This window comes from Canis lupus, chromosome 3 (genome assembly GCF_048164855.1).
Source record: "Canis lupus baileyi chromosome 3, mCanLup2.hap1, whole genome shotgun sequence".
In the NCBI taxonomy this organism is placed as follows: Eukaryota; Metazoa; Chordata; class Mammalia; order Carnivora; family Canidae; genus Canis; species Canis lupus.
The window spans coordinates 85,351,308-85,378,403 of NC_132840.1; the positions used below are offsets into that span (position 1 = coordinate 85,351,308).

Genomic DNA, 27,096 nt, shown 5'->3' on the forward strand with positions numbered 1-27,096 from the left:
TACAGTTTATTTAGCACTTCGTCTATGTCGTTCTGCAATCTTTCCCCTGTCCTTTCTACAACTCCCTTGATTGTGTATGTCCTTGGACAAGCTCTTGACCTTCCCGGACTTTATTTTTCTCTCCTGCAAAATCAAAATTGTAATAGTGCTTTCCTAGGAGAGCTACTGTGAACATTGAATACATAATACTTTGAATGATATCAGGCACGTAATAAGCACTCAGTAAATATTAGCCGTATGATTATTAGTTAAGGTCTTTCTCGTCTGTATAGAGCTGTGTTGTTGACAATTGGGCTTTTTGCCTTATTTTGTTCTGCTCAAAAGTACTCTTTCCAGAGCTACTGGAGAAGGTGATGGCTTAACACCCGAATCTAGGCGTATCATTCCTCTTTGAAACTCTCCGATGGTTTCCTGTTACCTTTGGGATAACGTGGAGCTTCTCACAAAGGTAAATGAGCTCCTCCATGACGTGGTTACTGTCCAATACTCCAGCTTTGCCCCTGGCATTTTCCGACGCATATTTTATGCTCTGTCGACGCTAAACTGTGTAGATAATAACTTCATCACTGGAGCAGGGGAATGGGTGCTCATGCTCATGCAATTCTCTGAGGTGCCCCACCCCCTCTTGAACCCGCTTGGCCAACCTTGGTCACTTCAAGCCTTGGTTCATGTGTGCTCCCTGCGTCCCACCCTCAGCACCTTTCTGGACTTGGCTATGGGCCCCTAACTCAGCCTCTGCATGTACGTATGTTGCAGAATTCAACAACTGTATGTGGGATTCCGTGTTGTGTCCTCTACGTCTTCTCCTCCTTTGCACCTGCAGCGTGTGGTGTGGCCCGCAGCAGGTGCCTAAATGCCTGCTGTGCTTAACTGTCTCCCCTTTTTCTAGGCTTAGGTTCTCACTAAGTGTGTCCACGGAGACCACTGCCTTACAAGGGTGGTGAATCGGGGATGCGGGACAACAGGTCTGTGAGGTTCCAGGGGCTTCCTGGTAGACTACAGTGTGGACAGCGTCTCTGGGAGCCAGGCCCCCCGGTGGCCCTCCAGGAGAGGCCATGACAGGAAGAGCATAATCATTAAGGAACAACGTCTCTGAACACGATTAAAGCTAACGTCTGTGGTCAGTGAAGGCCCCAGAGGCCAGGGATAAAATGCAGAAGGCCGGAGCCCTGGGCTCAGACAGGGGCTAGGGGAGTGAAACGGCTGTGGAGGGGGGCGGGTGCGATGCTCAGAGAGGCACAGCTGGAAGGAACAGGCACGTTTCCAGAAGGCACCCCCACTAGGGATGGGAAGTAGGGGATGGAGGGGTTTGACTGGGGCTGCCCAGCAGGGAAGGTCGCTCTTCCGCCCTTGCGCAGGCACATGGCAACCCATGTCTCAGGGCAGAAAGGCACAGGAGTTTGGGCGAAGCAGGGTGACAATGGCTCTCAGTGGCGAAGTCACCTCTCAGCAGAAGCCAGGAGAGGTGACTCCGGCGGGTCTCAGGGATGTGGTCAGGGTGGACTTTGGTAGAGCTGTTGAACTGGTGGCAGCAGTGGGAATAGGTCACCAGGCAGCGGGGCCTGGGCTCCGGGGCCTGGATTGGGGAAGGCAGCTAATTCCAACTGCCACGGAATGCCACTGGGGCGCTGCTGGCGAGTCTGGGGTCCCCCACCTGGGGACAGGATGCGGCATCGCTCTAAGAGCTCTCCGGGGCACAGGGGACGCGCCTCTCACGTGGAGGGTGACAGGTGTCCCGATTTCGGTGATATTCCAGAGGACAGGGAGCCCAATATGTCTTCGAGGAATAGAGTTTGCAGTAGGTTGGTGGGGAGCGGGGCAGAAAGCAAGGCGAAGCCCGCAGGTGGGCACTTCCCGCAGGTGAGCACAGAGGCAGACACCCGGGGGGGTTTGTGGGGTCCCCCGGGGTTCCAGCGGGGCGGGGCCAAGGAAGGCAGGGACCCCCCCCCTTCCATTGCTGCCTCTCTCGAGCCCTGGGACGCTTCTTGGTCAGGCTGCGAGGCCCCAGAACGGCTTCGCCCCCTTCCAGCACCAGCCCAGGCCGGATTCTCGCTGGGCTTGGCCGTTCCCCAGGACTTCCCGGAGGTCCCAGGGTCCTCAGGCACCTGTTCAAGGGCTCTGTGACCTTGTCTGTCCTGGAAGTGCTTCCCCATCTCGCGGGGCCCCCAGTCTAGGCTGGGTCCTGTCCTCTTAGGAGCCGCGCACAACAGCTGTCGGTCCTTCTTTGGGGATTTTTTTTCTTTTATTTTGGCTGGTTCTTCAGCGTTTCCTGGGTTCGCTGCCCCAGATGACGGATCTTCCAGAAGAGCCCTCTTCACCTCCTGTACGCTGGCAGGAAAGCAATTTATCACTGCATTTTAAAAAATCCTCATTAAGGCAAATTAAGGCAGCAACGCTGGCAACAGAGGGTTTTCTGAAAAAAAAAAATAGCGTTCATGAAATATTTATTAAAACAGCCATTGTAATAAATATTTGAAAACCAGTTATTAACGTTAAATCATATCAGTGTCAAGCATACGTTATACACCGTCTGTTCTGCTAATTGAGTGTCGGGGTCAGACTCTCCGTCTCCTGGCAGGTCAGCTGGGGCGGCGGGTCCGAGCGCTGGGCCCGCGTCCGGAAGCCCGTGCTGAGGACTGCTCTAGAGCCCGATCCCCAGATCCCGCACCCAAGGAGCACCTGCCACGGGCCTCTGCCGCGTCTGGCCCAGCTCCGGGGTGGGGGGGGCAGCTGGGGAGGAGGGAATGTGGCAGGCGGACACAGGCCCCCGACAAGGAGAGCTCCGTGTGCCGGCCTGTGTGGTTTCTTGGGAGAAGAGGATTGCCGCAGTTTAGGAAATGCTCGAGGTCACACGTGGGATAGCCCCAGGCCCAGCCCACTGTGAGTTTTCATCGCACAACTTGGTTTTTTTTTTTTGGTTTCTATTTGTTTAGCTTTCCCTTCTTGATAAACATAATGTGTCCATCCCCGTGCCTGTCAATGCCCCGGCCGCCCTGTGACACACACGGGGCACCCCCCTCCGTGCCGCTGCCCCCCAACTTCTCCCCTCCGCTCACCTTCTTCATCCTCTGCTGGCAACCGGCCCTTCACCTTGCCACGTGTCCTCTCATTCCCATCTTTACCTCCGGTGGCTATTTATTCGCCTTTTTCTTCACAGCAAAGAAATTTTGAAGAAGAAAACACAAATAATCCACAAGCCTATAATCCAGGACAAACATTGCCACTTGGGCCTCCTCTTTGGGCCTCATGGGAACTGCTGTGGGCTTCCTTTGTCCTGCTGTTCCCTTGGCCTGGAATGCTTTTCCCTCCATCTGAGTGAGTAGCTACCTTCCCCCCTCCTTCAATCCTCTGCTGGGGCGCCACCTTGTAGGGTGACAGCCCTATGATAAGCTTTCACAGCTCCCCATACCTGCTCCCACAGACCTCACCACAGCTGACATTTCTTTCGTTTGGGGGACTAATGGGCCAATGTCTGTGTTTGCAACCAACCGTAAGATCCGTGAGCAGGATTGTATTTTATCCCCTCTTGGAATTCTTACACCAGGCACCGAGCCTGATACACACAGCAAGTGCTCAATAAATATTTGTTGAGCGAATAAAGTAAGGAGGGAATGAATAAGTAGATGTTCCTACGACTCTGTTGCTTCTGGACGAGTTGCGTGAACTCCTACATTTTTGTATCATACAAACACATACTATTTGATACAACTACATTTATGAACCACTATACATAATGTTATTTATTTATGCACAAACACAACCAATAGGCCTGTTCGTGTGCTATCGTTCTGAGTAAGTCAGGCCTCAGAGGCTCAGAGAGGTCAGGTAATTTGTTGAGGGCCACTTAGCTAGTAGAGAGTAGGTCCCAGGCTCACGGACTTCCCATGTCTTCATTCTCTCTCCACCACATCTTGCGGCTCCCTCTGAAGTTAGTCTGAATATTGTGAACTATTCTAGTGCACAAGCCACAGTGAGCATAAGAGTATGAAGATTAGTTTCCCTGGTGCCAGCATTATCTTCAGCCCCTCCCTGCTCACGTCTATGACCACCGCCGCAGATGGTGTACATCTGGGCCGAAGGTAGGCCCCTGGATCGGAGAAGTGGACCGTTAGTGTACTTTGCACCGTTCACAGCCTATGGGGTCCTTGGAAGCTGGGGGTAGGGATGTCCCTTAAAAGGATTCAGGTTTCTGAGTCCTTAACAGTCCCCACATCTGTAAAGATGCTATCACAGTGTCCCAGCAAACATAATCATAATAAAGCTGTTCAAACCTGATGAGGGGGCAAAGCCAATTATTATTTTTCAATACAATACAAGCTGAAAGATTTGCCAATGGGGCAAGATAATTATCCCAGGAGCTTTTCTGAAGGAATGGAATAAATGTTCATTCTATAAACTATCATCTCATGCAAAGCAAAGCAACAAGATAAATCTTACTGTCAGGATAATAACAGATACAGTAAAATCAATATTGATTATTTGGAGAAAAAGGCAGTAAAAATGTTAAGTTCCAAGACTAAAATTATACTAAAAAGCTGGAGTTTAAATACAGAATATGGCTCAGGAATGCATATAAAGCATTTTCTGAGCACCTTTACTGATAGTTTATTTCCAGTGTCAACATGCTGTGCTTTACGAGAGGATGTGGCTGCACGTCCAGGGTCCTCAGAAGTGGCAGGCAGAGAGCAGTCCCTCTGGTTTGTATTAATTGGGATCTCGTGGGGTCTATAAATCTCTTACCTTTGTCGCTGGCCCTGCCATATTTCTCCATGGCTGTGGGAAGAAGGGTGGAGATCTATGCGTCCTTCACATTGATCTAAGGGGAAAGAAGAAACACAGAGCTGAAACAGCCAGGAAAGAAGTAAAATCAGCTTCTCCGTAACGGGATGTGGAACATCGGGCGAGCCCCTCACTCAGCTTCCTTCTCTGAAGGGGAGGTGTCTTTGCAGCTGCGATGAAGAACCATCTCTCCACGGAGGCTCACAGGCAAGTCAAGGCCGCTGAAGGCCAAGCAGACGTCAAATGCAGGATAATTTAGTTTATTCTGAAAGGGAACGTGGCCTCATGCGGATGAAGCCCACCCACATTAACAACGAGAAAGCCCATTCCAGTTCAGGGAGATGGAGTCTTGTTCCCTAACACCTACCTCCTCCTCTGTGTTTTCTTGACAGTGCGGTTCAGAGGCAGGGAGTCGGGAAAATGAAAAGAGGAAGATAGGACACAGAGACCACATTTGCGGGGGAAGGATAAAGGTGAAACTAGAAGGAGAAGGGAGAGGATGCTTAGATCTTGGGAGACGTCTGCGGGCACCTATGAGTCCTGCCCGCACTTCTAACTAGGCCCCTAACCCGAGGCAAGCAGCCTATTGCTCAGCCTCTCTGGACCCTAGTATCCTCTTCTCTCAAGGAAGGAGGAAGAACAAGAGGACACCCAAGGCATTCTCAACCCCAGAGCCCCGGAGCCTACAATGCTCTGAATCCTGACTCACCTGCTTTTGATACCTTAGTGATGCGCCCTGTTATCAAATCCACTTTTAAGGCTGTAAAGTCAATTTCTGTGAAGATAGTCTGTGCATATGGTAATAAACCGAACAGTAGAGCGTGGCCCCTTCCCCACCGCCTTACTATTCTAGGCCCTCTGGGGCCGGGGCTCTCAGTCTGCGCTGCACTTTTATTCACTCGGGGACTTAAAAACATCTCGGAGCTCCAGCGTCACCCCGCAGGAATGATATCAGAATCTCCGGGGTGGGGCCCAGACATCCATGATTGTGCTGTGGGGTTAAGGTCGAGACCATGTTCCAACCTAGGAAGTGAGCTTAAAGCTAGATTTCTTGATTTACCCATTTTGGTCACTATTAGTTTACTTCTTACACAAATGATGAAAATTTAGGTTATTATTGCTTCTCTTTCTCATACACACATGTCCTGTTAATATTTAAATTTTCATTACTGTTTTCAAAAATGATCCCATTTGGTTGCATTGAAAATTACTTAAATAGACTTAAACCCTTGTATAAAAACAGCACTGCCTTTTGACAGTATTTTTTTTTTAATATTCTCTGATTAAGAGGAGGCCACGAATACCCTAACTCTCTATTTTTCCTTTACTTCCCCTTCTATATCATGTTCCTTTCTGTCTTGTTGACAAGGCTGATACATCATTTATATTCTGGTCTGCAGCACAAGAAAGGCTTCTGTTTCTCCCTACACACACACACACACACACACACACACACCCCTACATGGGTTTTCTTTAAAAGTTGAAAACTAATAAATAACATTTAAATTATTGTGACCATGAAAAATATTATTCAATCTCTGGCCAAGGAGAGGGCTGAGATTATATTTCCTTCTCTATGGGTGTCCTCTCGAGGAGACTATTCCTCGATTCAAAGTCAAATAGATTCTCTTTTCTCATACCCTATCATTTGCTTAGAATCATGCCTCACTTTACATTGCCTCTTATTTAGAACATGAATATCTGATACAATATTTTTTTCATGAGGAATAATTACCTTTCTCTTGTACCATTGCCTTTGTAGGGGCTTTAAATGTTTTTCAAACTCTCAGTTACACCATCTACCCTCAGAAGTCTCCACTGTTCCCTGCTCACCTCCATCCTGGGGATCCATGCTACTCCAAACTCTGTGCGTGGCTTTTTAGGCTTCACATAGCAGGTGTTACGACATGGCCTCTGCCATTCCCTTAAAGGAGATCCTGTTTCCTGCATCACATTTTCCTCTTCTGGGATTATGGAGTACACTCTCAAACAATTTTCCCCCCAAAGTTGGTTTAGAAGTAAAGTTTTCTAGCCCCTACATTTGTAAGAGTGAGTTTCTACCCTTACAGCTGGTTGATTGTCCAGGTGAGCACTCTGGATTAAAATTCTATTCCCTTCAAACATCGTAAGCATGGCAGGTTGCTAACTAGAAGTAAGGCGGGATGTGGGCCCGATTCTCATACCTGCATAGGCAACTTTATTTTGTTCCTCTGAAAGCTTTCAGAATTCTCTTTTTGTCAGTGAAACATATGTAGATGTAAACTTTTTTTTTAAATCTAAAAACTCATTATTTTTCAACTCTGGAAATTCTCATCTATTGTTTTGTCCACGATTGTCTCTTCCCATTATCCCATTTTCTCTCTCGAAGGCTCACTTTAGCTGGTGTTAGATCTTTTGACCTGCTCCTCCTTACCTCTTACATTTCCCTTTAATTTCTTTGTCTTTGATTTTTTGTTTTATATCTGGGCTATTTTCTTAATTTCGTTTTCGAGTTATAGCTCTTAAAATCTGTCAATTGTATTTTTCACGTTCGTGAGCCCATGCTCGCCGTCCGGTTTTTCTCTTTTTCCTAATGGGGAAAGTATCTTCTCCAATCCATCAGTGATAATGATGATGCGATGGTGACGATGATGAAAGTTCTCTTCTGGTTTTAAAATCATGCCTCATCTTGCAGGTTTTTTGTTTTTCCTGTTTGTTTGTCTAAGCCTTTGTCTTTCCTGCTCCTGGTTCCCCCATGCCAAGCAATCCTTATTTACATAGTGATACTTAAGAGAATAATTGGGAATTCTGACTGTGGGCTCTGGGGCGTAAGAGGCAGACCCCAACAAAGAGTGTCAACGTGCTGAACTAAAAGCCTTCACTTTCTGCAACGTGTTTGACTTCCTCAGCAAACATTTTTATCCTCCTGTATTTTCAGACTGACTTTTCATTCCCTCCCTCCAGGATGCCTGCCCTTTCCCAGCTCAGAACCTCACAGGGTTCCGTGGGGCAGGATGGAGACACCTCACCCTGCAGCTGCCTGCAGGATGCAGGTAATCTTCTGTACCCGCTTCATTATTCAGCTCTGCTTCCTGTCTCTGAGAAATGCATTAAAATGCCTGCTTGTGAATGACACCCCCATATCCAAGCCCCTCTTCTCATAGCTATTCCATATTAGTAATATTTTATTTCTTTTTACACATCTGTACTTATATTTCAATTGTTTTTTTTAGAGGAAACTGGAAGCAAATGAGTGTTGATCTAGTCCACCATTTTAATCCCAGCAGAGTACTTTATGACATTACATTATTGCTAGAAAAAAGATCCTCGGCTCCAGTTAATCTTTAACTCATCTGAAGTTTTGTTCTGGACAGGACAGCTATCTGGAAAGTAAACATTTTCCGGACTCAATTGTCAGGGATCCAAGCTATGCTACCCTAAGCCAGATAAAACCCAGTCAAGGACTGGCAGTTCCTCTCCTCTGTGATAGGGCACCCCGTGATCCCCGAACCACAGTCCCAGAGAAACATACAGAATCGGACAAAACCTCTAAGATTATCTGTAACAGCCCCTCCTTTAGGAACAAGGAAGCAGCAGCTCAGAGAAACTGACCTGCCCAAACCACACAGCCAACCAACCGGGACCTTCGCTCGTTCCATTGCACTCTGCACGATGACACCCTTCGTTCTAGCTGAATTGGAGTTTATTAAAATCTAATTCAGATCCTGTAACTAGTGGTTAAAAGGCTGCATTTGTCCAGGCACAGCTCAAGAAGTACACATGTGGTAGCATCAGAGAATCACGACTTCTAACAGCTGCTGACATTAAGATACAACTCAAAGTTTTTACGGGCATTCCTGAGGAGACCACATGATGGACTCAAGATGTTGACATGTATGGATTCCCCCCGGTTTCAGCAAGGCATTTTGGGGCCTGGCCTTGAGAAGTCAAGGCCAGCAATGGCTTCAGCAGACCAAAGCAGGGTGATCCAGAGACCTGGCAGGGGCCAGAGGGAGCACAGTTGCAGGGACATGGCCCAGGAGGCCCCTCTGCGAGCGGATGGCTCATCCCTTCACACCAGTACAGACCTAGGGCTCCACATGCCCCAAGTGGTTTTCTCTAAGCCCAAGTGCATTCATGTTATTTACAAAGCAGATCATCCGAATTGCCGGAGACTACATATTTTTTTTCAGTCAAAAAAAAAAAATCCAAAACAAAACAAAAAAAGGGGGATAATGAAGCCCAACCCAGACCTGGCTCACATAAAAGCTGATGTAAAAGAGATTTACAGCAGTGTACTGCCGTGCTTTTATGTGAAACTGGGCTTCAGAGGGGGCCCATCCATCTCTGAGGAAGCTGAAGTGAGCGAGATTTAAAAGACGGTCTTTCTTTGTTCCGTAATAGGTTGGACACTTCAGAGTAAAAAGAATCAAAAAGTGTTAAGCATGATATTTATAACGGCAACATTGCACACCTATTTTGGTAATAGGCTTTAAGTACTTAAGACATAGAATCATCTTATATTTCATGCGCCAGGCTGTGTCTCTTCCTTTGTAAATTTGTCACATAGGAGTGATGTCAACACTGGGCTCAGATAGATGGTTTTAAACCTGAGAGTTGACGGCCAGGGCCTTCGTTAGCTTGGTGTTCAAAAGGTCTTAAGTTCCCAGGATGATTCTAAAGGCATGTAAATGGGTTGTGTCGCAGGAGAGAAGACCACATTCTACACAATGGGAAAAACTCTGAGTAATAATTACAAAGTTTATTTAGCCTTCCAGAAGTTTAGTCTGTATATCACGAGATAGTCAGAAATTGGATATATCCTGAAGGTTTCTCCCAACTCTCTCTTTCTTGTTAATCTTTGAGACAAAGGGAGAATCATCTGTGATCTCTTTTGCAGCAAGGGCATTACCCTACAGGTGGAATGGGACATTTTTGAAGAATTCACGAGGTCCCGTCCTAGGGGTCACCGACCGCTTTGGACACCTCGTGGTCCTCCTGGGTGCCTGGGAGAGGACAGGAGAGTCTGTTGAAGGCAGCAAGGGAAACTGAGAAGTTTGTACTAGCGCGATGAAGCAGGAGGTGAGGCTCTGGGATCGCACGACTGTCATAAAAGAAGCCGAGGAACTTCCTCATTCATGTCTGCTTGAGGAAACGCTGCAGAAACTAGAGGCACGTTATGCTGGATGAGGTGAGAATGTGTTTCAGGGTCACGTAAGGGCGCCCGAGCTTTGCAGGGAAAGTTGAAATGAGAACAATGTCCATATTGAGTGCAAAACAATTAGATGAGACAGTAAGAAGACACAAAGAGACATACGGGGAGGAAAAGTTGATTAATTTCCCCACTTCTGGTGTGAAAAGTTCATCACCTGAAAAGCCAAGAGTGCATTGAATAACTAGGTAATAATGCATTTCACTGTCATGATGGCTCCCTTAATTCATTCCTCCCCCACACACCCCTTAGGTTCCTGTCTCCGGTTATAATATCAATGTATATTTTTTGGTGCCTCTTTGGTCCCAGAGGTGTTGGGGTTTTGTTGTTATTGTTGCTGTTGCTTAATGATCTCCCTGCAAGGGTCAGTGGCAAGTTCTCACTGTTAAAAAGGGAATAAGAAGGTAACACAGATGATAAAAATAGACTCTCCTGGGCCTGTGCTGTCTCACTGACTGGAGCAGGCCAACCTAAGAGCACCACGGTGATCTCGAGGGTCTCGTGGCCCCACGTTCCAAGAGGAAATAGGAGTTAATATTTTTAAAAATTTTCTGTAAGAATCTTCAGTGCACCAAACTTTTGGAGTCCCATAAGAACCCTCAAATGTATATTCATAAATATATGTGTACTTAAAATTTTGCATGCGTTTCATACCATCTTCCCTCCTTGTCAGTCATGGATCCAATAATAGTAGTAAGTATAAGAACAACGTATGCTACTATATACGGTCCTATCCTCTTTTTCTGGAAGATTTCCGAGTAGACAAGAGAGCTGTTAGCCTACCCGTTATGCATATTTCTCTCCAGGGCGAACTAAGACCCAGATGCTCATAACACCAAACTAAGCACACGCGTGGCCATTACCTGGATTTTGTTCAGTGAGGACAGCCCCGCACCTAAAGAACATAAAATATTTTGATCTCATCTTGTCCGGTTTCAGGCCTGAATTTTTCACTCGAGTCACGCTCAGGGCTCACCCTCATTAGCTAATGACTCATCTCTGTTTTGCTCTGTGCTGCGTAGATGAGCTCCTGCTTAGGGTGGGCACCCCCCACCCCCCGCCCGGTCTCCCGGAAGGCTCCATGTACACTCTGCAGTGTAAACGACAGGGGGAATTTCATTAGAGCAATAGAATTTAATTATCCGTTTTTAGAATTGAGCGAGGATGCAAGGCTAACAGCTCGGCACTCGCCAGAAGCGCCGGGGGACCATCTTCTCTGAAGATAAGTGTGTGCGGTTGTGTTCAGAGCCTGCGTTTTCATGTTCCTTCTGCAAACCTACAGAGACTCTGCTCCATTCCCCACTGCCAAGCTCACTTCAAACCCTGCTGGGTACTGAGCCCGAATCCTAGGCAGAGAATCCCAAACATTAGATCTCTCAAAAGTTTTTATTTTGATCATGTTTCCATTTATCTTGTTTTTGTCACTTACTCTTTTATCCTCAGTCCCACATATGCCCAGGTCGGTTTATTGCCTTCTCCCATCACCGAGTTCCATTTCTCTTTGAGTTATTTTTTACAGTTGGATTAGGTAGTTTTGGGGGGGGGGAGTAGAATCATTTTGGGTTTGCCCCTGTTTGAACTTACTTTGTGCCTCCGCGCCTCCCACTGAACGGGTGGGAAGACGTGCAGGATCTGACACTCAGGAAACTCAGTCCTCCAGTCGCTGGGGAGCCGAGATTGGTCCCCGAGCAATGGTGCCACCCTCGAAAACCTCTCCTCCCGACTTCCTCGATGATGTGTGCAAGTGCGCACGGAGTGAATGACACATGATATGTAGGCGCAAGGGCGTTTCAATGTGAGGAAGCATGTTCCGATTTTCTCAGTTTACTCATTTCTCCCTGACATTCGGTTTGGTTTACCTATCGGGCAAGCCTCTGTGATGTTCCCGGACAAAGGGAAAAGGAAGAGCCTTGAAGTTGGCAGAGTCCCCTTTGAACATACCCTCCTCTCCCTTCTGACAGTTGAGAGAACTCTTGACTTTAGAGCTCAAAGCCCTGAGCCCCCTCCCCGACCCCAGATTTGGCTGTCTCACTTCCTAATTGGCGCACCCACTTGGGTGTCTACAGCTCTCTCCGTGGAACATTTCTCAGCGTCTCGATGCCCCCATCTTTCCTGTCTTTGTAGATGATTGCATCACTGATTTAGTTGCTGGAGCAACTCTATTTAATTGCTTAAGTGAGGACATCTCCTTGCTTCCTCTTTTTTCTTAATTGCATCACCCCAAACACAAATCTAACAGTGAGTCCTATCAACTCTACTTCAAAATGACATCCCAAATCTGTCTTTTCTCACACTCTAGTCTCGGGTCCCATAAACTTTTATTGGACTTTTGCATGAGCCTCTCATCTCTCCCTCGCTCTGTCATCTACCTATCAATCATTTACCTAATTTTAAAATAGGGAACAAGAGATCAGTTTTTCACAGTTTAATAAATCGTAAAAGGGCATAAGGAAGAAGTGCCCCTCATAAGACTGTACCGCATCTATTCACTCGCCTATAAGCAGCATCAAATAAAACAGCAACACAAATAACAACTTTTGGGCCAAATCATATGCAATTGCTGATGTTTAAAAATTATTTTGACCTCCAAAATGATAATTGCATATGCTTTGACCTATTAGCAGTTTCTTATAACCACTTTTAGGTAATTTGCAACGTATTTACATACAAATCCCAACAAAGTCTCGTTTGTACCCTGCCCCCCATTTTACATAAAAGCGCAGCATCCTTTACAATCTGGTTTGCATCAGCTTCTTTTTCATTTAATAATATATCTTAGAGATATTTTGTTAATCTTAAATTTTAAAAAATCTTTTTTTTTTTTTTTAAAAAACAACAGTTGAGCAGTCGCATTATATGCAAAGACCATTATCACTCCACTTCCTTTGCTATTAATGGACAGTTCGGCTGGTTCCAGTATTTTGCTGTGACACCACGCTGTCTTCAGTGAATAACCTTGCACACTCATTGCTTTGTAAGCACTAAACTCCTAGCTGAGCTCTTTGCTGTCACTCTTCCCTTCCTCCCAACCATTCTCTCACAACCAAGGTGATCTTTTAAAAACATAATTCAAATTACGCTAGCCTAATGCTTAAGATCTACCCATGACTCCCCGTCACATTCAGAATAAAAGCTCCAATGTCGTGACAGGCCTACATGGTCCCACGTGATTCAGTTTCAGCCAATCTCCATCCCTCTCCTGTGCTGCTCTCTCTCTCCAGTGTCACCAAACTTTAGCCTTCTTTGTGTTCCTCAAATATGCCAAGCTTATTCTACATTGTAGAGCCTTTGCTCTGATACCCTAGCATATCCTCTTCTGGATCTCCACACTGCTGTTTCTCTGCCATTTAGGCTGTAGCTTAGATGCAGTGGTACCCTGGCAAATGTTTGACAGCCTGCTCACTCTCTGGAAGAAAGAAGCCATGATTTGTAGCATTTGCCAATTTGTGTAGATATTTTGCCATGGCCTACTTAAAGCTACCAATGTAATGTCAAACAGCTCCCCAAATAGCGGAAATCTTAGCAATCTGTTCTTTTGAATGGTGGCCGGCTCCAGCAAACAGTGCTTTAAATACTGCTTTTCCTGAATACCTAATTTGAACCAGGCCCCAATCACTATTAATTGGTTTCTTTCAATTTTTTTCTTATTTTAACCGTATCACTGTCAACCGAATCTTTTGTTGTTCATTTACTTATTTAACTATCGAATGATTCCTGGCCCTTCCCACCGGACATGTAACACACACACACACACACACACACACACACACACACACACACACTCCTGAGGTTTAGGAAAGCAGGGACCTTGTCTGTCCTTTTCAAGACTTCTCTTTGCTTAGATTGGTATCTGGAAAATAATAGGAACTCAGAAAATGTTTGTAGAATGAATATGTGAGTTGAATGGATTTTAATCACCAATTAATTTCCCAGTGAAATTTTGACTCTAGGGCACCTGGTAGCTCCGGGGTTGAGCATCTGCCTTTGGCTCAGGTCGTGATCCCGGAGTCCAGGGACTGAGGTCCGCATCAGCCTGCTTCTCCCTCTGCTGTGTCTCTGCCTCTCTGTGTCCCTCATGAATAAATAAATTAAATCTTAAAAAAAGAAAAAAAGAAATTTTGACTCTAAGTCTTTAAACATTGTTCTTCCTCTTTTACATCTGAATACATTCTAAAAACCGGATATGACTCTTAAAGGCCAGACACATTTAAAATTTCTTGGTATGTGGCAACCATTTCTTTGATTGCTTAAATTGCAAATCTCTCTGTGCTCTGATTCCATGTGGCCTACACAGCTTCTCTCTACTACACTCCATGGACTGTGGGTCTGCTCAGTTATTTCCCCCCGCCAAAAGCCATATTTTTTTCATTTCTGTACCTCTGCATATATTTATTTACCTCTTTTTAGTGTTTCTTCATTCTCCTCTTTACTAATATCAGTTCTCCAAAGTCCAATTCAAATCCTGCTTCAAGGACACCTGGATGGCTCAGTGGTTGAGCGTCTGCCTTCTGCTCAGGGCGTGATCTCGGGGTCCTGGGATCGAGTCCCACATCAGTCTCCCCACAGGGAGCCTGCTTCTCCCTCGGCCTGTGTCTCTGGGTCCCTCTCTCTGTGTCTCTCATGAATAAATAAACAAAATCTTTAAAAAACAAACACATCTTACTTCCTGCTTGAAGATTTCTCCTTGCTCTTCAACCCATAGGGCTATTTCCCTTTTCTGAACTTCTATGGTATCCATAGTTGAGAATATCTCAACACTTGACCTTAAAAAGAGTGTGCATGTTAAATATGGATAGTATACTTTGGTGATATTAGCCAATAATACTAACTTTTTAGGGGTTATATAGAATGTCTTTATTTTTGGAAGACGCATGTTTGAAGTATTTAAGAATGGAGTGTCATAACGTTTATAATTTACTTGCAAATGATTTTTAATATGGCAGGAGAGAGGAAGAGAGAGAGAATGGAAGGAAAATGTTAATAATTGGTGCATCTAGATGGGGAGTATGTAGGTGTTTATTATTATATTATTCTTTCATTATTTCTATACACTTGAAATTTTCAAAATAAAATTGAGAGAGAAGTGATGCCTGAGATATACCTACTAGGGTCTAAGACATATACCTGCCTGTCCCTCACGCATGAAGTATCTGTTGATCCTGACTCAGTAGGTGAAGGAGTTTAGGTCTAGGTAGAGATATTTTTATAAACTTCCTCAGATGATTCTGATGTGTAGTGTTTTAGGTCAGGTTTCCTAGAAGCCAGGTGCAAGACAGTTTTCTTCCAGAAGAGCCCGCTCAGTGGTGCTGATTGAAGACTTCTGCAATTCAGAACCACAGGAAGGAAAACTAATGGGGAGGGGCTGAGATCAGAAGAGAAGAGCAGCTCTCCAAGCTAAGTCTGCCGGCTAGCAGCCTCAGGATGGACGCGCTCTCACCACCACAGGGACTCGTGTGTTGGGGTGTGGGATGGGTCTGTCTCCTGATGACTTCTGGCTGGTTTCCCACATACGTCTGCTCACCACCACGTTGGCCAATCCTGGGGCCCCCTTCACCTGAAAGTCCATGTCCCGTACCTGGGTCCCCGTCTGTGTTCGCCGAGTCAGCAGATTGCACAGCCTCGAGTTGGGATACATAGAAAAGAAGAGCTTAAAGTGACCATATCTATGAAATAGTGGCAAGAAACAAAAACAAAACAAAACAAAACAAAAAACCACCCAAAAAGCTACAAACCCAGAGCTCTCAGCCGAAGGTTGGAGGTTAATCCTGGAAAGCCCAGCCAGGGCGCGTGGAAGCAGACAGAATAGAGGTCCTCTAAACTTCCTTCCCAACTCTAAGGGTCTACAATACTAGATCTCAAGACAAAGAATATGTTTGATCCCAATCTGTAAAATAAATTTGCGAAAGGTCCTATATTTATTTCTTTATGGATTATGTATGTACTATTGTACTAATGTGTTATTTGTATTATAAAACTCATACGTACGTACTTTCAAAGGGTGGCATCAAAATATAAATTAGACAAGCTAATGTTTCCTTGTGGTCCCTGTCAGGTAAGCATACACACCTCCCTCGAGACGTAAACTTTTCGTGTGGGTACCACTGTGATAGTCACAATACTTCCCTTCCCTGATCCCCTAATACTACTCTGTGGGACCGAAGATTTAGACAACCCACGACATCCAGGCGGGTAGTCTGCGGAGCCACTCAGAGTGAGGGGCTTTGGAGTCAGAGACACCCAGGTGGCCCTGGCGATTTTTAGTGACATGACCTCACACTGGTTACACTTAATTTATTGAGACTCACATTTTTCACTCATAAAATAGATCCAATTATAGTAATGGTCCCCAATTTACAAGGTTATTGGGGCAAACGGAGATGAAGCATGGGAAGCTCTTAGTATCATGCTTGGCACATAATAAGGATACAGTTAAAGGCAACTGGAATTGAGATTTTAAAATTAATATATGCTTCTTCCTGTCAACCACCTCCTTCCCCAGCATACAGTTAATTGGTACTCGGGCTGGAAGATCCAAGCATCTCAAGAGCACTAAAGCTCACAGCTATGAAGCTGGTTTGTGCCTGGACTCAGGCACCTGCTGCTTCCTCCTGAAAAGTGCCTTCCAGTGTGGCCTCATCCTTCCGGGGCATCTTCACGGAACTCAATGTCATGGAGAAGGGAGAAGGAAACCTTCCCACCGTAAGAGGCCCAGGGACACACAGAGGGAGAAAGAGGGCCTCTGCTTTGGGACAGGACTTGAGGAGTGCCACCTGCCTCCATGGCTCCCACCCAGATGCCTTTTCCTTCTTCCTGAAGAGGGAAGTGGCTCCCTACCATCATCTCTTTCTTTCTGTTTTGGAGTACACAGCATATTACAATTTTTTTCCTGGATTTTTTTCCTAGCCAAGCTTAAAAAAAAAAAAAAAAAAAAAAAAAAAGGAGGTGGAACTGGAATCTGCCTTTTTTGTATTAGCTGTGTAACATCGGGGAGATTATTCCTCTGAGTATCAATTTATTCATCTGGAAAGTGGGGATAGAAATCAGCATAAAAATGGTGGTGGAAGAAGAAGTGCTTGGTATCTCTTTCCACACCTATGTAAAAGATTACTTTTGGTTCTTCCTCGGAGGGGAAATGGTTGGATAAAATGGCGAAAAAGAAAACAGAAACTCTATTTTGCTGATCCACGCCTCTGTAGATCTTATCATTGAGAGAGAGAGAGAGAACACAGGATAGACTAAGGCACCCAAGCGCACAGGAGAGGGAAGGAGAGAGAGAAGGAGGGAGGGCGCTCTTGGTATTTGAGTAAGCAGGCTTCAGAATCGGAGGGAGCAAAATGAAGGGTGAGGAATTTAACTATTATAATTCTGATCTATTGCACCATCTAAAAAAGACATCTATTTGAACTCCTGTACAAGCAGCAATTACCTGGAAAATAAATGTAATAAGAATCTCCTAAGTTGGCAGTAAAATTAGCATCGCTGAATTTTAATTAATAGTCCAGCATGGAAGGAATATACTTCCCCGTAGATGAAAAGAATGGCCTTAACCATGGAGCAAGCTCACAAATCAGTGCTTTCCGTAGATACTTTTTTCTCTCTTAGTTGCCTGGAGATTTTTTGCACCCTGGTATCAATGGGAACTCTCCCAAAGAAATCATATTGATCATTAGCCTCGTCTGTGGGCCTCAGTTTCCTCATTTGTAAATGATAGAAGCGTGGATAGGGAAGACCTGGACCCATGATCTTTGGGGTCCCTATAGCTTCAACGCTCTTTGTGTTTTGATCTGGACCCATGCTGTTTCTGTGTCTCTCTGTTTTCCGTTTTAAACGTCACTATAACTGGGGCTCCTGGGTGGCCCAGTGGGTTAAGTGTCTGATTCTTGATCTCAGTTCAGATCTTGATCTCAGGGTTGTGAGTTCAAGCCCCACTCTGGGTTCCACACATGACCCTAATAATAACAATGATGACAGTAGCAACAGGGTGGGGGGGGAGGTGTTATGAAGAACCCAGAACGTGCCACGTGCTGGCTGAAGAGCTTTATAAGTATTATAAGTCGTAGTCATCACAGCATTCCTTTGAGGCAGGTATTATCTGTATGTCTATTTTATAGGTGAGGTGACAAACGCTTAGCAAAACCTAGTCCAAGGCCAACCAGCTGGGCACCAAATGACGATGGGTGGTGTTGCAATGATAAAAATTACCTGAAGTTATATTAGAAATCCTAGATTGCTTTTGAGAGTCAGAGAAATGTCCTGCTTCTGGGACTCTCAGCCTTATCAAGGCCAAGTCTCTCATAAGATTTACCAACCCCCCTCCCGTCTCATTCCCCCGTGGATTCCCTTTCTCCAGTCCCATCAAACACAGTGCAACTATTTTCTTATTCTAGAACTCTGGACATTTTGAGATCACCTTTGGTTTTTTTCCTCTTCTTCATTCTTCATAGCCAAGCATTCATTAAATTCTGTTCTTTCATTACTTAATTAATTCAGTGATAATGTGTCAGATACTGTATGAGAAACTTAATAATAATAGCTCCTTAATTTATATAGTGCTTCAGAGTTTTCAAAGGCATCCACGTGCATTATCTTATTTAATCCTCCCAGCGGTCCCTGAAATAGATGGTCGGTATTTTATGGATGAAAAGGCGGAAGCTCAGAAATGGCTCCCATGAGGCAGAGCTATAATGGAGCCCAGGCATCACTCAGAGTTTAAAGTCCAGTGCTCCCTGCAACGTGGTTCTCCTCAGTGTGTCCTAGAGTTCTATTTCATTCTTCGTTGCCTCAGTTTCTATCAAAGCTAAGCCCACAACAGCTCACCTCTGCTTTCTACAATAGCCCGGGGGTGGGCATCCTTGGTTTCCATCCTATTTCAACCCAGATTTAAACTTGACCTTGTTTTCGAACCTACGGTGGGCTCCATGTGGGCTTGGATGGAGGTTATAGGCCCTTGAGGAGTTGGTCAACGTTCTCCATCATCTGTCCTTATTCTACATTTGCACACACATGCCCCGAGTTTCTCTCTTATCGTGTGGATCTCCCTCCGGTGTCCAAATACATTAGGCCCATCCACTGAAGTTGTTGTTAACGTATGTGCTTCTCAGCATATCTGGTTCATCTTTATATCCTGGGCACTTGACTCTTAGTCATGCACCTGACGAGCACTCCACACATTGAATAAATGGTTGCCACCTTTGCATTCTATCTTTATCGCTAGCACTAAAAACCTCAATTCTTTTTTTAAATATTTACTTATTTTTGGGGGGGAGGGGTGGGCAGAGGGAGCAGGAGAGAGAATCTCAAGCAGACTCCCCGTTGAGCATTGGAGCCCTACATGGGGCTTGATGCCATGACCCTGAGATCATGACCTGAGCTGAAACCCAGAGTCAGACATAAAAGCCTCAATTCTTACAGGCCCACCTGCATCACCCTGGGGTACTCCTAAATTCTGGTTAGTACTCACTTTATGTCTTTGCTATCAAAGTGTGGACCTACAGGGTAAGCATCATCTGGGACAGAGCTTGTGAAAGTGCAGAATTGCAGAGAATCTCATATTAAGATCTACATTTTAACAAGATTCTCGGTGATTGGTGTGTACAGTAGGTCCTGAGAAGCACTGAACTAAAGTCTCTGGTCATGATGTGATGGGCCACACAGAGGTTTTAATTCATAAAAGCCTCATTTCAATCCCAGCTGTGCCACTTACTAGTCATACGACCTCAAACAAGCTTGTAAAATTCTTTGGGTCTCTGTTTCCTGATACATTAAATCATTAAATGAGGATCATAATAAGCCACCAACCATGAACAAGACATTCTATATGCATCCGTACTAATGATCACAAACTCTTGCATCTCGGTTATTCTTGATCCCATTTTGGAACTGAGGAAAGTGAGCCCGCGTCCTGCTGGCCAGGTACCATGCAATGCATTAGCTGGCGGAGTTGCAATTCAAACCTAATCTATTCGACGATAAATGCCATTTTCACTCCTCTCCACCATTCTGTTTTCTCTATTATCAGGTTAGATCACATATTGTGAAGATCGAAGAGGATTCAGGGTGTTCTGTTCTTTGTGCCCTTGTAGAGCTGCATAGACACTTTATTAGTCATTAATCGTATTACTAGTTTGAATTGTTCTCTAATTGCCTTAAATATTTTACTTTGTTTCCTTGCAGTTAATAGCGCGCTTCCTTATCGCTTGGGTATTTGACGAATTTGAGGTAACGCTCCTTGCTGCAAACAAGAACTATCAAATGTACACGGAATGTACATGTGGATGCTTGCACGAGCTGATTAGTGACGAGCAGAGATGAAATGAAAGGAGGCAGAAAATAAGGAAGAAGAAGATAAATTGGCATTTGATTTATCTGGAGGACGGGAAAGTGTGAAAGAAAATTGATTAGAAGTAGGGCTGGGAACGTAAAAAAGATGAACCTGCAGCATTTTAGATTATTCAAAAAGGAAGTTAGAGAGAATTCTTGAGAATGTCTTAGGCTGAAAACTTAGGACAGGGAACTGGCCATTGGGTTTTAGATATGGATTCCTATCAGCTGCAGAATGACTGTAATATATATATATATATATATATATATATATATATATATATATATTAGGAATTGGGACTTTCTCATGCTCTGCTGTTTGTCCTTTTTTGTAAGTTAATGTATCATTCACCCATCACTGCTGCTGGGGGAGTTTAAAATGTGAAGAATAGTAGGGTGATCAAAGCAAGACCTTCCCAACATCGAGAAAGTAGACAGAGTAGGTGTTGTCCCTGGAAGTCGCAGCATGCTTTGTACTAGCACCGAATGCATCCACCGTCACCGTGGACCATCCCCCTGCCTTGGCGAACGAAGTGGCCACCACTGTGCTGGCCTTCAGGAGGGGCCTAACTGCCCATCTTCTGCGTGCCCCCTTCTGGGGGCCTCTGTTCTCAGCCATCGGAGAAACTAAGGCAGCATATCCAATTTCTGCTAGTGCAGGGAGATTTAGAACCTGGGAAGAGAGGGGATCTTAATCCCCTTGGGGTGCCCGGAACTACTTTAGATTTTAACCTCAACCCAAGATATGGGTGGGTCTAGACAACTGCGGAGAATGAATTTCTTCAGGAATGGAAGCTGAGGGAGAGTTCCGACTCGTTTCAACAGCCGAAGCCCTGTGGAATGAAGGAGAGAACCCAGACTGTCCCGAGCTGGGGCAAGCTGCCCCATATGCCCACACCACGAACCTATAATTTGAGCCTATAATTTGCAGATGTGTATCTTGTCAGTGTGCTCAGGCACCTCACGCTGTTCCTAACTGGGTCAACTTCTCTTTCCCCCCCTAGGAGGAGAATAAGGGAAAGAACTAGACTCCAAAGTTCAGTTGAAGCAGCAAGGCAGTGTCCCGTACTTCGGTTTTGGGAGTAACTCCATATCATCTTACACCTCCCATAATAATCCACTCGAGGGCTGGCACCAGAGAATTGAAATACGCTTAGAAAAAATACTGACCTGAGAATCAAAACATTTTTTTCCCAAGCCTCCAACTTTGTCATTTCATCGCAATAGGTTCTATAAATATACGTAACCTTCACCTACAGGAAGGAATGGTAATACCTTTCACGGATATCAAAATTAAGTATCAGGTCTGAGAAAAATGTTTGTGACTGATGGTTTACCCATTTGCTTCATGTTACTATACTGTTTGAAACCTGATTTATACGTGAAAACTTTATTTATTTATTTATTTTATTAAAGACTTTATTTATTCATGAGAGACAGAGAGGGAGAAAGAGAGGCAGAGACACAGGCAGAGGGAGAAGCAGGCTCCATACAGGGAGCCCGATGTGGGACTTGATCCCAGGATCCCAGGACGATGCCCTGGGCCGAAGGCAGGTGCTAAACCGCTGAGCCACCCAGGGATCCCTATACGTGAAAACTTTAAACATCAGTTATAAGAACTTGCCGAACGCTTACTGTGTGCCAGGCACGGCTCTAAAAATATTATATATGTGCTGTCTAATCCATGCAATCCTCACCTTTGTGAGGTAGAGACTATTTGTTGTTCACATGTCTCAGATGAATAAATTAAGGCCTAAAGAAATGAACTGACCTCAAGATAATACAGTTGCTGGATGGCAGAGCTGGAACTAGAAGTTCCATCTGTCTCTCTAAAAAGCCTGGACCATTTTGGCCTTTTGACTTCAGCATCACGAGGGGCAAATGGTTGGCATCCCTAAAACCTATGTATCTGATTTATAATAATGTGAGGGAGGAGGAGGCTAAGGCTCTTTCGTACAGGGACTCAGTTAAATTTGAATTTCAAATGAACAATGAATAATTTTTCGACATAAGTATATCTCAAATAAAATTAAGAGCATAGTTATACTCAAATTTTTTTGTGTTTTGATTTGCTAACTGTGACAACCCTGTTCTATGATGACATCAGTCTCAGATTTGTTTAGAACCTCCTAGAACCTGACCCTATGATTTGGTCTTGGGCTTAGCTGGGATCCAGTGAGTGTTTCTGGAAGTGAAAGGGGGATGCAGGCCAGGGGAGTGCCCAGGGCATCTCTGCCCTGGGCCCTCGCTCCACCAAGCCTGGACAGGCTGCGGCTCCCCTCGTCCGCGGGGCCATGTGAGACCTGCAGGTTTTCCCAGCCCCTGGCAGCAGCACCCCTTCTGTGACTGGGCCTTGGAGCAGGAGGCACGGGGGTCGTTGCCGTGTAAGAGCGTGCTGTTTCCAGGAACCAGAGGTTTGGACGGAACAGCGGCAGCGTAGCGGGGGAATGTCCCAGGACTGCCTGGAAGAGCGAGGGGTGTGCAGGGAATTTACATGTAAAGACTGAAAACGAATTCATCCAGAGCCAATTTCAGCTCAGACCAGGGGGAAAATTGCTGTTCAAATTGGTATTTCCATTGCCAGGTTTATTGACAAAATGAAATAAAAAAGCCTCTTTGTTTTATGAATTTGCTGTCGATTACAAAGAAGGGGGGAGGAGGGAGACTTCTTCTCCCCCGTTGGTGGCACCCTGGGCTGTGACAGGCCTCCTCCTTTCAAACAAGTAAAAATGGTTATGGCGGAGCCAGAGCACAGCCCGGCTCCACGAAGATCACCGCGACTCGGGGGCTTCGGGTGGAATCTGTCATCTGTGCACACGTCAATGAGCACTTCCCTCCCTCCCGGAGGCTGGAAGCCGCCTGCCCTCATTTTAGAACCCAGGAAGAAGGATCCAGATGACTTGGATCTGGTGACTTGCCCAAGGTCACAGGAGCTCGGAGGGGGTGGCAGCTGCGGGGCCTAGACCCCCACCCGCCGGCCTCCCCCCGCACCCCCGGCCTCCTCGTGGAGCTGATCACCCAGCCCCGGCTGCCTGGCTCCCCCGAAACATTTGGCATGTCCCCGCCTGCCCTTCCGAGTTCCCAGCCCCCTCAAGGCCTGGGAGCCTGCTCCGAGGCCCTGCGCTGTGCCATCTCCGAGGCCCGCCTCACCGGGTGTGCAATCCTCCTCGGCGGCCCTCGGTCTGAGACGGGTAGGGATCCTAGCGTGCGGGGCGGACGGGGAGCCAGCAGCCCTTCCACAACTGCCACCGACGTGGAAACGCGGGAGCAAATGAGTAGCAAGTCATATGTCGCTGCTTGACGGGACAGAGGTCTCTACTGAGGAATTAAAGCCATACAGGGCTCCCACCTGGGCGCGGGTTCCTGACATCTGGAACTGCCGCCCTCGGAGCCCGTCCACCGCCTGCAATTCGGCCGCGCAGCAGAGGGCCGAGGGGGGCCGGGGCTGGAGCGGGGGGCCGGGGCTCCGGGGCCGACCTCCAGCCCGAAGGCCCTCTCCCCCCTGCAGGCCCCGGGAAGCCGGCCCGGCAGGCCCTGGCCTTGCAGAAGGCGTCAGCAGCTCGGGGGCTGGTCTCCCATCCGGTTGACAGGAGTGTGACAGCTGAGGCTTGGTGCTCCTGGGGAGGCAGGGGCCGGGGTGGGGGGGGGGCACAGCCGCCCTGGGTTGCACAAGGCCGGGCCAGCCGGCTCGCTCCAATGGGCCGAGGGAAGCGCATGTCACGGGCAGGCAGGAGGGAAGTGCGCAGCAGGCCCAGGAGACACCCAACCAGGGATCCTCAGGAGTGGGGAATTTTGCTAACGGGGCTGTCTTTCGGCAGATGTTGACTATTTCTGGAGGTGGGAGGGACGTCGCGCCGGGGATGGCATCCTGTGCTGAAGCAGCTGGTGGGACGTGACTGTCCCGCCCGCCCCGCCGTGGGGGGATTCCCGGGTCCCCGTGCTGCTTTGCTGCCACCAACAGTATCTACTGAATGAAATGGCTCCTTGGCTGCTCGCAGCGGTTCGCTCAGTGTTTTTGGGGCCTCGAGCCCAGCAGGGATGGGAGGCCCCTCTCCTCTTCCTTGCTCCCCATCACCTGCCGCTTGGCCCATGTGCACCTGCACACAGACCCGTTCTAGGGAGCCCTTCTTCAGAGGGACGGCCTTGGTGGCCGCCGAGAACTCTTCCTTCTGCCCTTTCTGCCTTAGTTTTCCAATTTGGGAAGTGGGAAGAAAAATATCAGCCAAACATCATCTTCAGGTGCTGAAAGCAGTGAGGTTTGAGACCTCGGAGTCTGCCTTCGTCCTCCGGTTTACCCGGATGGCAACTGCCACAGCCAGAGCCCTCCTGCTTCTGGAGAAACCGAGAGGGGTGAAAAATAAGGAAAACAGAAAGGAGCCCTTCCCCGTAGTAGTTTAGAGATATAATTGAAAATACGATTTTTTTCCTGTATAAGCTAATTTTGAAATTTTATGAGCTGGAGATAAAAATAAGGTGCAGGGAGTGAGATGCAGGTTATCCTCTTTTACATCAGGTGAAGATAGGTGAGTAGGTACTAGCTCTAGGCACACCCCGAGTCCTGGTTAGCAGGCAGCTAACCCACTTTTTCGTCTCAAAGTGAGTGCAGGTGCTGACCAGACGTGGGGACAAACCTGGATTCTAAGCTGACACGCTCTACAGGAAAGCCTAGTGTCACGGCCACCAAACCAGGGGTTAAGTGCCTTGCCCCCACTCCTCTGGAGTCGCGTACTAAGGCTTTGGCATACATCAGACTATATTCCCCACGTGTTGCTCTAAAATTTCTGGACTTTTCAGCACTTTTAAAATTTCGGAGGGCAAGATAGTAAGGAGGGAGAAGTGTGGGCCTAGGAAACATTTTCAACTTCAAATCCTGACTCCCCCACTATTGCATCATGGGACCGTAAGCAAACTTTCCTCTCTGAGCCTCGCTATCTTACCCGAAGGAGTGGATGATAATCCTCTCCTACCAGCGTGGTGGGAAGGGTGAGGGAGCCACAGCGTGCACTTGCTCAGCACATACCAGGCACTGAATTAATTGTTTCCTGTGCTCCGTTGCCCTCAGCAGTAATCATCAGATGTCACTGCTTCTACTAAAGGAGAGAGTGAAAGAAATCAGCAAGACAAGCTATAATTTTGTGTTTATTTTGTGCAGGGAGATGGCTGTTTTTAGCCCTATCACCTCCAACTTTGAACTTTGACAGTGCGTTTGCTGAAAAAGCAAAAGAGAGTACCTTGGACCTACCAGGTACCCTGGGGATGGATGGATGGATATTCATGCAAATGGAAACTGAAAAATAATTGGGAGAATCTTCCAGGAGCCAGGAATCATCCGATCCAAAGTCCATTATAAAATTAAATGCATCAGAAAATTACGGTTGTCATTTAAAAATATTTTGAAGATTCCCATTGAGATTTTACATAGGTGAATATATGTGATATCTTACCGTTTATGTAAAATAAGGGGGATCAAAAACATACATGTGTTTGCTTAGACATGATAGACTATTTCTAGAATAAGAAATAAGAAATCGGTAACTTGGTGACACTAGGGAGGGGAAGCTTGTGGTATGCACCAGGAATTAAAGGAGACAATGTCACCCGGTGTCCTGTGTATCTTTAGAATTTTGAACTGTGTGGGATCCCTGGGTGGCTCAGCGGTTCAGCGCCTGCCTTTAGCCCAGGACGTGATCCTGGAGTCCTGGGATCGAGTCCCGCGTCAGGCTCCTGGCATGGAGCCTGCTTCCTCCTCTCCCTGTGTCTCTGCCTCTCTCTCTCTCTCTCTCTCTCTCTCTATATATATATATATATATATATATATATATATATATCATGAATAAATAATAAATAAAATCTTAAAGAAAAGAATTTTGAACCGTGTCAATGTATTGATTAGCTATTCAAAGTTAAAAAAAAGTTAAAAGTTAAAATACACCTGTATCTAATGAAAGTCAAAGGGGTCTCTGCTAATTTCTAAGCGGTTACTTAAACATTTGTAAAATCATGCCATGGCATGTGTCCTTCAAAAATACAATGTGAATTTTAGTGAAAACCCAGAGAAAATCACCTTGGTTTAGATCTGTTACTATCTCACCAAAGACTAACTCCCAGAAGTGGGAGTATTACCTGTGCTAATTCTGTGTGTGTCTGTGGATAGAGAGTTTATCCGTTGAAGGCTCAGGCCCCAATGAAGCTGAGGTCTTGTGTTGGCCCCACAGCCAACCAATTAACTCATATATGTATACGCACATTTAGAGAAGGAGAGGGAAAGAGAATCTCAAGCAGACTCTCCGCTGAGCACAGAGCCTGATGCAGCTCAATCTCATGACCCTGAGATCATGACCTGAGCCAAAATCAAGAGTGGGATACTTGACCGACGGAGCCACCCAAGCGCCCCCAACTCCGTTATATACATTCGTGCCTCTCCCTTGATTAGCTGATCATGTATGTGGCCTTTGGCCTGGCAGTGATGACTCTGGGTGAAGGTCAGATGAACACCATACAAGCTCATCACTGATGAAAAAGACAACGGAGGTTGGGGAGGTCGGCGGTGCCCCACACAGGGTGGAGGTAAATGGAGAGGCTGGTGGTGTCAGAGATGAGCAGACGTCAGGAAATGCAACAGGACACCTGGACGCCACGCGCCCTACAGCGGCAATGGGTTTGGTACAGGCTGACCCAGCAGGCTGTACCCAAACACGCTGACTCGCCTTCGGGTCCCCGCATGCGGCCCTTTCCTAATCAGATCCTTGAGTCCTAGACTTTATGGCCCAGCTGGTGCAAGTACATAAGTAGGTTGAGGTGGGGAT

General features: G+C 46.4%; 1 protein-coding gene across 9 annotated transcripts; it reads left to right on the forward strand.

Annotated features, from left to right (window-relative positions):
* Positions 1-691: 691 nt before the first annotated feature.
* On the forward strand, positions 692-20,522 carry LOC140631252 (uncharacterized). 9 transcript variants are annotated; one of them, XR_012028883.1, is made up of 4 exons: positions 692-1,860; positions 3,158-3,315; positions 3,958-4,697; positions 4,822-4,981. XR_012028883.1 is itself a non-coding variant. In XM_072822736.1 (4 exons), the coding sequence occupies exons 1-4, from the start codon at positions 1,286-1,288 to the stop codon at positions 4,863-4,865; spliced, it is 870 nt and encodes a 289-aa protein (XP_072678837.1). In that variant the 5' UTR covers positions 692-1,285; the 3' UTR covers positions 4,866-4,981. The 9 variants fall into 9 exon arrangements, 4 of the variants coding, with proteins under 4 accessions (XP_072678837.1, XP_072678840.1, XP_072678838.1 ...); XM_072822736.1 differs by having other exon boundaries at positions 4,605-4,697; XR_012028882.1 differs by lacking the exons at positions 3,158-3,315; positions 3,958-4,697; positions 4,822-4,981 and adding exons at positions 7,723-7,811; positions 9,659-9,949; positions 20,144-20,522 and having other exon boundaries at positions 694-1,860.
* Positions 20,523-27,096: the final 6,574 nt, after the last annotated feature.